This window comes from Aegilops tauschii, chromosome 2, assembly GCF_002575655.3.
Source record: "Aegilops tauschii subsp. strangulata cultivar AL8/78 chromosome 2, Aet v6.0, whole genome shotgun sequence".
Classification (NCBI taxonomy): Eukaryota; Viridiplantae; Streptophyta; class Magnoliopsida; order Poales; family Poaceae; genus Aegilops; species Aegilops tauschii.
Genome location: NC_053036.3, coordinates 484,580,461 through 484,592,547, shown reverse-complemented (window position 1 = coordinate 484,592,547; position 12,087 = coordinate 484,580,461). Strand labels below are relative to the sequence as shown.

At 42.9% G+C, this 12,087-nt stretch overlaps 1 protein-coding gene across 1 annotated transcript; it reads right to left on the bottom strand.

The window, feature by feature from the left end:
• Positions 1 to 8,650: 8,650 nt before the first annotated feature.
• On the bottom strand, positions 8,651 to 11,735 carry LOC109767406 (uncharacterized). Its single transcript, XM_020326160.3, has 3 exons — positions 11,400 to 11,735; positions 9,712 to 9,772; positions 8,651 to 9,099 (listed from the first exon to the last, which is right to left on the bottom strand). The coding sequence occupies exons 1-3, from the start codon at positions 11,482 to 11,484 to the stop codon at positions 9,048 to 9,050; spliced, it is 198 nt and encodes a 65-aa protein (XP_020181749.1). The 5' UTR covers positions 11,485 to 11,735; the 3' UTR covers positions 8,651 to 9,047.
• Between the last annotated feature and the right edge of the window lie 352 nt (positions 11,736 to 12,087).

Here is a 12,087-nt window from a genome sequence, read left to right as displayed (position 1 = left end):
TTGAGGCACCTGGAGAATCCAGTGTTGTCTGTTTGTATAAGGACCGCCACCCAGGCTCAAAGGGATCATAAGATTATTCATGCTAGAAACTTCCGTGTGCAGCCACAAGCTATTATGGGCTCTAGCATAGTTGAGTAGGTTACATGATCTCTTGAAGAGGTGGGCTAGCAGATGTAGGGGAAAGTAGGTGTACCGGTCCACCCGGAGTAAAGAGTGACTGTTCCTGAAAGACTGTGTCTCGGTCATCCGTTTCTCAAACATCATGCAGTGCGAGAATCAAGCGGAGGCGATCGAGTCTTGTGGGGAAAAGTGCGCAAACCTCTGCAGAGTGTACAAAATAATCATGGTTAGCCGTGTCCCCGGTTATGGACAACTTGAGTATCTAGTACTTGGATTATCATTTGAATCTCATCACCATGTTACTTCTAATTAAATTTTGTTGGGTTATTGATGACACTTAATTGGGATTGAGATGCTGTCAACCATCTCAATGTTTCACAACCACCATGATAGTTAAATAAAGTTTATTCCTTTGAAGTAGGGAAAAATTGGCTTTTCGCAAAACTGTAACCGTAGAGCTTTCCACCAGCCATATATGCATGTAGTATAGCATTATTATTGTTCATTATCCTCTATGTGTTACTTTGCCAGCATATTCTATGTGCTGATCCGTTTTCGGGCTGCAACGTTTCATGTTGCAGACTTTTCAGACGACGAGTAAGGTGCCTTAGGTCGTGGTCTTATACTCAGTGATGCCGCTGGAGTTGATGGACTCACTTATCTTCCAAGTCTTCCGATGTTATCGTTTAGATGGCCTTAAGCCATATTTATCATACTTAATCTCTTTGGAGATATTCGATGTAATAAGTGTGTGATTGCTACTCTGTTATAAATCCTCCATTGTACTGTGCGTGTCAGCATTACTGATCCAGGGATGACACTGGTGCACAGCAGCACAGACCATTTGAGGTCTGGTCGCTACAGGACCTAAGCCTGAGACTGAGTGCTTCTACTGCAAGCAGACTGGTCACTGGAAGCGGAACTGCCCCAAGTATTTGGCGGATAAGAAGGATGGCAAGGTGAACAAAGGTATATGCGATATACATGTTATTGATGTGTACCTTACTAATGCTCGCAGTAGCACCTGGGTATTTGATACTGGTTCTGTTGCTAATATTTGCAACTCGAAACAGGGGCTACGGATTAAGCGAAGATTGGCTAAGGATGAGGTGACGATGCGCGTGGGAAATGGTCCCAAAGTCGATGTAATCGCGGTCGGCACGCTACGTCTACATCTACCTTCGGGATTAGTTTTAGACCTAAATAATTGTTATTTGGTGCCAGCGTTAAGCATGAACATTATATCTGGATCTTGTTTGATGCGAGACGGTTATTCATTTAAATCAGAGAGTAATGGTTGTTCTATTTATATGAGTAATATCTTTTATGGTCATGCACCCTTGAAGAGTGGTCTATTTTTGTTGAATCTCGATAGTAGTGATACACATATTCATAATATTGAAGCCAAAAGATGCAGAGTTGATAATGATAGTGCAACTTATTTGTGGCACTGCCGTTTAGGTCATATCGGTGTAAAGCGCATGAAGAAACTCCATACTGATGGACTTTTGGAACCACTTGATTATGAATCACTTGGTACTTGCGAACCGTGCCTCATGGGCAAGATGACTAAAACACCATTCTCCGGAACTATGGAGAGAGCAACAGATTTGTTAGAAATCATACATACAGATGTATGTGGTCCGATGAATATTGAGGCTCGTGGCGGATATCGTTATTTTCTCACCTTCACATATGATTTGAGCAGATATGGGTATATCTACTTAATGAAACATAAGTCTGAAACATTTGAAAAGTTCAAAGAATTTCAGAGTGAAGTTGAAAATCATCGTAACAAGAAAATAAAATTTCTACGATCTGATCGTGGAGGAGAATATTTGAGTTATGAGTTTAGTCTTCATTTGAAACAATGCGGAATAGTTTCGCAACTCACGCCACCCGGAACACCACAGCGTAATGGTGTGTCCGAACGTCGTAATCGTACTTTACTAGATATGGTGCGATCTATGATGTCTCTTACTGATTTACCGCTATCGTTTTGGGGTTATGCTTTAGAGACGGCTGCATTCACGTTAAATAGGGCACCATCAAAATCCGTTGAGACGACGCCTTATGAACTGTGGTTTGGCAAGAAACCAAAGTTGTCGTTTCTTAAAGTTTGGGGCTGCGATGCTTATGTGAGAAAACTTCAACCTGATAAGCTCGAACCCAAATCGGAGAAATGTGTCTTCATAGGATACCCAAAGGAGACTGTTGGGTACACTTTCTATCACAGATCCGAGGGCAAAACTTTTGTTGCTAAATTCAGAAATTTTCTGGAGAAGGAGTTTCTCTCGAAAGAAGTGAGTGGGAGGAAAGTAGAACTTGATGAGGTAACTGTACCTGCTCCCTTATTGGAAAGTAGTTCATCACAGAAACCGGTTTCTGTGACACCTACACCAATTAGTGAGGAAGTTAATGATGATGATCATGAAACTTCAGATCAAGTTATTACTGAACCTCGTAGGTCAACCAGAGTAAGATCCGCACCAGAGTGGTACGATAATCCTGTTCTGGAGGTTATGTTACTAGACCATGACGAACCTACGAACTATGAAGAAGCGATGGTGAGCCCAGATTCCACAAAATGGCTTGAGGCCATGAAATCCGAGATGGGATCCATGTATGAGAACAAAGTATGGACTTTAGTTGATTTGCCCGATGATCGGCAAGCCATTGAAAATAAATGGATCTTCAAGAAGAAGACTGACGCTGACGGTAATGTTACTGTCTATAAAGCTCGACTTGTTGCGAAAGTTTTTTGACAAGTTCAAGGGATTGACTACGATGAGACCTTCTCACCCGTAGCGATGCTTAAGTCTGTCCGAATCATGTTAGCAATTGCCGCATTTTATGATTATGAAATTTGGCAAATGAATGTCAAAACTGCATTCCTGAATGGATTTCTGGAAGAAGAATTGTATATGATGCAACCGGAAGGTTTTGTCGATCCAAAGGGAGCTAACAAAGTGTGTAAGCTCCAGCGATCCATTTATGGACTGGTGCAAGCCTCTCGGAGTTGGAATAAACGCTTTGATAGTGTGATCAAAGCATTTGGTTTTGTACAGACTTTTGGAGAAGCCTGTATCTACAAGAAAGTGAGTGGGAGCTCTGTAGCATTTCTGATATTATATGTGGATGCCATATTGCTGATTGGAAATGATATAGAATTTCTGGATAGCATAAAGGGATACTTGAATAAGAGTTTTTCAATGAAAGACCTCGGTGAAGCTGCGTATATATTGGGCACGAAGATCTATAAAGATAGATCAAGACGCTTAATTGGACTTACACAAAGCACATACCTTGACAAAGTTTTGAAGAAGTTCAAAATGGATCAAGCAAAGAAAGGATTCTTGCCTGTGTTACAAGGTGTGAAGTTGAGTAAGACTCAATGCCCGACCACTGCAGAAGATAGAGAGAAGATGAAAGATGTTCCCTATGCTTCAGCCATAGGCTCTATCATGTATGCAATGCTGTGTACCAGACTTGATGTATGCCTTGCTATAAGTCTAGCAGGAAGGTACCAAAGTAATCCAGGAATGGATCACTGGATAGCGGTCAAGAACATCCTGAAATACCTGAAAAGGACTAAGGATATGTTTCTCGTTTATGGAGGTGACAAAGAGCTCATCGTAAATGGTTACGTCGATGCAAGCTTTGACACTGATCTGGACGATTCTAAATCGCAAACCAGATACGTGTTTACATTGAACGGTAGAGCTGTCAGTTGGTGCAGTTCTAAACAAAGCGTCATGGCGGGATCTACGTGTGAAGCGGAGTACATAGCTGCTCCAGAAGCAGCAAATGAAGGAGTCTGGATGAAGGAGTTCATATTCGATCTAGGTGTCATACCTAGTGCATCGGGTCCAATGAAAATCTTTTGTGACAATACTGGTGCAATTGCCTTAGCAAAGGAATCCAGATTTCACAAGAGAACCAAGCACATCAAAAGACGCTTCAATTCCATCCGGGATTTAGTCCAGGTGGGAGACATAGAAATTTGCAAGATACATACGGATCTGAATGTTGTAGACCCGTTGACTAAGCCTCTTCCACGAGCAAAACATGATCAGCACCAAGGCTCCATGGGTGTAAGAATCATTACTGTGTAATCTAGATTATTGACTCTAGTGCAAGTGGGAGACTGAAGGAAATATGCCCTAGAGGCAATAATAAAGTTATTATTTATTTCCTTATATCATGATAAATGTTTATTATTCATGCTAGAATTGTATTAACCGGAAACATAATACTTGTGTGAATACATAGACAAAACAAAGTGTCACTAGTATGCCTCTACTTGACTAGCTCGTTGATCAAAGATGGTTATGTTTCCTAGCCATTGACATGAGTTATCATTTGATTAACGGGATCACATCATTAGAAGAATGATGTGATTGACCTGACCCACTCTGTTAGCTTAGCACTCGATCGTTTAGTATGTTGCTATTGCTTTCTTCATGACTTATACATGTTTCTATGACTATGAGATTATGCAACTCCCGTTTACCGGAGGAACACTTTGTGTGCTACCAAACGTCACAACGTAACTGGGTGATTATAAAGGTGCTCTACAGGTGTCTCCGAAGGTACTTGTTGGGTTGGCGTATTTCGAGATTAGGATTTGTCACTCCGATTGTCGGAGAGGTATCTCTGGGCCCTCTCGGTAATGCACATCACTTAAGCCTTGCAAGCATTGCAACTAATGAGTTTGTTGCGAGATGATGTATTACGGAACGAGTAAATAGACTTGCCGGTAACGATATTGAACTAGGTATTGAGATACCGACGATCGAATCTCGGGCTAGTAACATACCGATGAGAAAGGGAACAACGTATGTTGTTATGCGGTCTGACCGATAAAGATCTTCGTAGAATATGTGGGAGCCAATATGAGCATCCAGGTCCCGCTATTGGTTATTGACCGGAGACGTGTCTCGGTCATGTCTACATAGTTCTCGAACCCGTAGGGTCCGCACGCTTAACGTTTCGATGACAGTTATTTTATGAGTTTATATGTTTTGATGTACCGAAGGTTGTTCGGAGTCCCGGATGTGATCACGGACATGACGAGGAGTCTCGAAATGATCGAGACATAAAGATTGATATATTGGAAGCCTATGTTTGCATATCGAAAGTGTTCCGGGTGAAATCGGGATTTTACCGGAGTACCGGGAGGTTACCGGAACCCCCCGGCAACATAATGGGCCTTAGTGGGCCTAGGTGGAAGAGAGAAGAGGCGGCTAGGGCTGGGCCGCGCGGCCCTCCCCCCTAGTACGAATAGGACAAGGAGAAGGGGCGGCGCCCCCTTCCTTCTTCTCCCTCTTCTCTTTCCCCCCTCCCAAGTCCTAATCCAACTTGGAAAAGGGGGTGGGAGTAGGACTCCTCCTGGCGCGCCCCAAGGCTGGCCGCACCTTCCCCCCTTTGCTCCTTTATATACGGGGGCAGGGGGGCACCCCATAGACACAACAATTTATCATTGATCTCTTAGCCGTGTGCGGTGCCCCCCTCCACCATATTACACCTCGATAATATCGTAGTGGTGCTTAGGCGAAGCCCTGCGTCGGTAGAACATCATCATCGTCACCACGCCGTCGTGTTGACGAAACTCTCCCTCAACACTCGGCTGGATTGGAGTTCGAGGGACGTCATCGAGCTGAACGTGTGCTGAACTCGGAGGTGTCGTGCGTTCGGTACTTGATCGGTCGGATCGTGAAGACGTACGACTACATCAACCGCGTTGTGTTAACGCTTCCGCTTTCGGTCTACGAGGGTACGTGGACAACACTCTCCCCTCTCGTTGCTATGCATCACCATGATCTTGCGTGTGCGTAGGATTTTTTTAGAATTACTACATTCCCCAACAGTTATCTTATAGGTCTTTAAGAAAAAAATGAATATAGATGGGTTTTAGGGAATCTTCTAAAGTGGTCTTTTCCTTTCTTTTAGCAGTTGTTTTTAAAGGTGGAGGTTAGAGAATCTGCCAGGGTTGCTCTAAGTTTAGATTTGCATGGCCAATTGGCCTCCTTCCCGCTCAGAGAGTGTTCACTAGCTCACCGCAATGTGGGCAAAATGCATGTGCGTGTGTGGTTATGTGGATGTAGATGGTTATGTACGTTAGACAACTTGTAAGGAGTCTGGTTCCATCCAACACTTTTGCCCCTATGAGTGTTTAGCTTTGCAGTGTCAATTTCAATGACAAATAGATTTCTCAAGGCGACGGTATTCCGTTGGTCCATGGATGTGTCTTGGAAGAGTTGGCACTTTGTAGTGCTAGCAATTGCACTAAAATTTGTTGTAGGATTGGGATTGATCTTCATTTAGCTTCATGTATATTATAGCTGGCTCGGTGTTTGTGCTCGAGTGCGGTGTTTTAAAGGATGGGCTCCAGGGAGCCTATTATTGATATTTTTTCAATACCATTTAGATGTGTCAAAAAGATTCAACTTTTTGCAAATACATGAAATAATGTGATTATTTGCATCCTACGCAAAAAAGACAAAAATCTGGCCAAATACAACAACAAGCAAAAAGAAGGCCGGATCCACCAAAAGGAGGCCCGTCCACCAAATGCATTATGCGGTTTGCGCCCATGCTATTTGAGACTCGTGGCTGCGAACTTAACGGCACTGCCGATCGCCAATGCTGTTTTTTGGCATAGCTTACCAGGCTTGCCACCTGGTGGCACTACCGATCATCGGTTGGCGATGTATTTATCCTAGTACCATGGTCGCAGTCTTCAAAAACTGTGGGACTATTTTGAGTTCGTTTGGTGCATACAGTGTTCACAAGATGTTTTTGTTTTTTGCAGCGTTGGCTGCTCACATCCTTACTATTGTTTCCTCCAACACAGGTGAATTTTTTTAGAAGCACAACACAAAAACAGACGCTCACATACATACGCTGATACGCACATTCACCCCTATGAATGCACTCGCACATGCTCTACTCCTATGAGCATCTCCGAGAGATTAAGCCGACAGATCTTAAGATTGAAGTCGTCATAGACGCCTCATAGTTGACGGACACGCCTAACAAAATAGTGGTGGGTTGGTTTCACACAAGGAGCCTACCTATCTAAGCCATGCTTAGTTCGTAACACGGATCGAATCTGAAATGTCTTTGGATGCTTATTCTAAGGGAAAAAATATTTTCTTAACCTCATGCGGTATAATCCCTAGCAAAAACCTACACGTCATTTACCAAGAAAATTGACTACACTATCTATTTTTTTTACTACTGATCAACAGGATGAGATTTCAATTAGCACGAGTCATATTGTAATGTAGCTTGAAGATTCTACCAAGCATGAAGTGTAAATCTAACGTTTGTAACACAAATGAACACCTTTTTTTTTCCAGTCCATCCACAAAAATGGGCCGGGTTCCACTACCAAGCGGCAACAGAACAGAAACAAATGAACGCCTCGCAGACTGGAATAGGCTAACATCCAAGCCATCATACCAGATAATTTAGCCTGTAACTGTAAGCGATCTGAGACTGTCTACCTGCGCAACCACTCTCCAACCGGCTATTGTGACTGAAGAGCAAACTCATTTGCAAAGTTGCAGCAAGCAATACATTGCATTAAGAAGAAGAACGCTTTACCCGTTTTACTGATTACCTGATTACAAGGGGGACATCCAGGCTGAACTGTCCACGCTCGTTGCAAGATAAAAATATATACTAGAACATCTAAGACAAAAGTATGAAAGAAAAAGTACTGCTGGAAGCAAAGCAGGGGAAGAAAACCGGCATATAGCTTTACTGAGGAAGATTTCCACGCTGCTACTGCTGCTACTTGGGCGGTGCCGGTGGCGCGAACTGCTGCGGCGCCGCCGCCTCGGCCCAGCCGCGGTTCCGGCCGAGCATGTAGCACCCCAGCGCCAGCACGAGCAACAGGAGGATCGCCGGGATCGATATCACGAGGTAAAACATGGCTGAGCCGAAGCGACTGAGCGGCCCTCTTGCTGCTTCTCCTTGTCTAGTGGAACTCTGCAGTACGCAACGAACGAGCAGTCACGCACACGGCGTGCTAGACTAGAAACGATGAGCGCTCAACCTGGGGACGACGGGGGTGCAGCTCAGGTCAGCATTTCAAGCGGTGCCCCGACAGGTGGAATCGTGTGACGGCCGAGCCTTACTTCAGCGTGAGCGGCCAAGGTTGACGCTCCAGAACAAACTGACGTACAAGCCTGGACTCTCATCAGTGTGTGTACAAAAGGCTAGGATTGCTGCTGCTTCGATACGAAGGATTCCTCCGGAGAAAGAAAACAACGTTGCAACCACCAGCTGAAGTTGATCGATTGGACGTCTAACCAAAACCGCTCGACTCCAGTCATCTTCTCATTCAGAAAAACTATCAGTCGAATTATTAACAGTATATTTGTGCGTTTTCACGCATTGCGATGGATACATCAGTCAGTTTGTCCACGGATGACAAAGGCAATGATACCAGTATGAAATCACACAAAACTAGTAATAAAAACGCTTCAGCAAAAAATTACTTGAAGTCACACAATACATATAAGGTAAAAAAGAAAAGATAAATTCCAAAATACAGAGGGCTATACATATGGACAGTGTAAGCCAAGTTCATGACATCCTCTTACATAATTACTGGATTGTATGAAGCCAACTAAGAAAAATGAGAAGGCTAAAAGTTGAACTGCGAATTTTAGGTTTAGGGATGTGCAAACCGAGGTGACTAGATTTACGGAAGTTCCAGGCAGTCAACTGAGAATCAGCAACATCAATATACCACAACCACCATGGACAATGCAAACATACAGTAAAAGACGGCTACAAACACAACAACACATAAGTCGTTCCTTTCTAGTTTCTCAGCTGAGACTAATCAAAACATAGATTATACAGGGGGAGTTCCATAAAGCCATCAACATATGTGCTTTTGCCTTCGACGATTAACTACCTTGTAGAAGATAGTTCGCACCTTGTAGGATGGTCTCCAGATTACTACAACACATAGAGAAGCCAGGTCAGCTTACATTCAAACGAACCAGGTATGGGACATATGTCAAATTGACAACTGAATAAGAGGTAGTTTCAGAGGTGTTGCAGCGTTTTCAGAATGGGGACACACCAATATGATCAATCAAAGTTTGTAACTTTGTATGCTTGAATTCGCTGGCTTAACTACTCCCATGTATGTTCATAAATTTATATTTCCGCAAAAGCCATAACATAGAAGATCTTATGCTTGACTAGCTCTTTGAGAGCACTTACAATGCAAGGTGTTTAGAGATGTGCTTGTAAAAATAAACCGGCTTTTGCTTAAGCACTAGTGCTTGTCTTTATGGCAGAGGTGCCTAAGCGTCTGTGCCATACAAATAAGCACCGACGCTTAAAAAAACTGGTTCATTTTCACAAGAGCCTCCCTAAACGCCTTGCATCGTACATGGCCTGAGTTCCTTGCAACAGCTGATTCGAAGGAGAATGATAGTAAGTACTTAGTAAGTAGTAGATGATGTCTTTATGGGGGAACAAAAAAAATGGCACTTGGAAAAACCTTCAGCACATGCTTAAATGTGAAATGATGTAAGCAGATCAAGGCTAGAAGGAATATACCTTTGAAAGAACCCAGTGAGATACCGTAGAATGTACCAGAGAAGGCAAAGCATCAATGTATCTGTAACAGTTAAGTCATAACATATTTTGAACTTTTCTGAATGACTTGCTGAGATCCATCAGTAATTGGAAACAATTCAAGTGTTGTAAACTTCAAATGCAATACAAAAAAGTCTAGATCTTTTCCACAAAGTTGTTGAAAGAACAAAAGGAAGAAAAACAAATGTCCCTCGCGACTAACACCATTTCACAATTCCACTATACCGACAGTACAAATACTCTATAGGCAAGGAGTGGACACACTTGACATGTCATAATATCTTTGCATGAGTAGAGCACATGCTGGAGCTGAAGTGCCCAACATGGCAACATACAGCATGAACATTGGCTCGGCTGTGGGCGAAGGCAGGAGCATTGGGCATCGTGGAGATACTTCCAATGATGCCTAGCTCATAGAGGCGTGGTATTGTTTGTGGTGTGACACTTCTACGGCTGAACATAACCTTCTTTTCTATCAATGCAGTGAGACGCAATTCTTGAAAGGAAGAAAACATGAGCATGTAGAGAACTTGACACTGGAAGTTTGAAAGGGAGGATAACGAATTATTGCAAGAGGGAACAGTTGCAGGAAGAATGAAGAGAGTAAAAAAGAGTACGACACTATCTGTTGCCAGATAACTAGGGTTGGGTATAGTTTAACAGTTTTGAGCATGTCGCAAGAAAATCACAGTAAGATGAAGGTGGAGTTATCTGGATTCATGGAGACGAGTAGTTTGTATAGAAATTTGGACAGAAGGGTATGAGGTTTGTTTCCCTAGCTGATTAGTTTGGTGTAAAAGATATGCTGAGCTTATACTGATAACTGCTATTTTAAGTTTTTCGTATTGTAACCTTTGCTACAAAACCAAACTATACGGAGTCATTTCAATAACAATGGGAGATTGCAAGTGTGCATTTTGCGCTGCAGCCAAATAAATTTAGCATGTTCAGGCAGTGGCTTGTTTATTAGGTTTTGTATCATCAGATTCCCTATGATGATTCACTCGTCATATATCTATGTATTGATATTCACATGATCATCATCGTATAAGATTTTTCTTTTATAGTTCTGCAAGGCGCAAGATCTAATTGGTTTGAGGATGCAGATCGACAGATTTACAGTAAGTGCTAAGGCATGTGACCTGCAAGCTTAGTCCTGCACTGCCCCTTGGTAGTAGTCAATTATCGAGGTTGGAGGGTATGCTGGAGGCAGCTTGGCTTGCATGGACAAATGGGTTGGCGACTGGAGATGCCTGATATCGTAGTCTAGAGAATATGCCAGGACAAATCAACTCGGTTCTACACAACTAACAACTAAACAAAAAACCCTTGCAAACTCTAATTAGATTCCACAGCCTCCGAATAACCAAACACTAAAGATTTGAGCGACCAGAATATAAATTCTAAATCATCCTAGCCAAAACGAGAAATATAACAATTCCTTTAACACAGAGGGCATGTGATTCAAAGCCAGAAAGACCCTTAAATCCCATATAAGCTACAGAACTCCCTACCCGCTGCAGGGTTTCGTCAGATTCAGCAAGCAACTACCACGGCACCACCAAAACGCACTCAAGATAACACAAAAGGCGAATTCTTTAGCAGTTGAGTAAAGCAAAAAAAACATGAGGCGAGGGGTGGAAGGATACTGAAGAGGTAGCGCTCCCACCAATCGAGCATGTAGAGGCCGATGTTGACATTGTAAAGGTGGATCTTGCGCCCGATCCAGTTCATCCTCCCCCAAAGAGACCCGACGCCGCAGATCCCTCGCTCAGATCCGGAAACAAGCGGCGAGATGTTGAACTTTCTGAGGAGGAAGAAGGGCGCGGTGCCTTGCGGGACCGGGGCGGATCTCTCAGAGGATCTTCTCTCGGCCGATGGCGTGGGTTTGTTCGGAAGCTAAACGCTTCAGATCTGAACTTCACATGTAAGGTTTTCTCCGTGGACAGCTAGTTTGTGTTTTTGCCACCCTCAGTAATGAGAAGAAACCGAGTCGTTTCTGCCGGCTGATAGACGCGTAGCGTCAGCCGCTGTGCGCGTGCGACTTTTTCTTTAAAATTGCATAGGTCTTTTGTTAGTAAAAAAAAGGGAAACAAGTATAGTTTCTTTTAATAACTGAGAAAAGTTTTTCAGGATCTGAAAAGGTGTTTTTTTACTTACAACTTTTTTAAGGCAATTTTAACTTGCAACTTAAAACTTGCTTTCATCAACACTAGGTGGGTCTTATATCATAAAGAATTAACTATCAATCTGTTGGGCGGCTTAAAAAAAGTTGCCTCTTAATTATAACATAACGGCTTCTTCCTAATTTTTTTAAAAAATAAGGCACCCTAAATT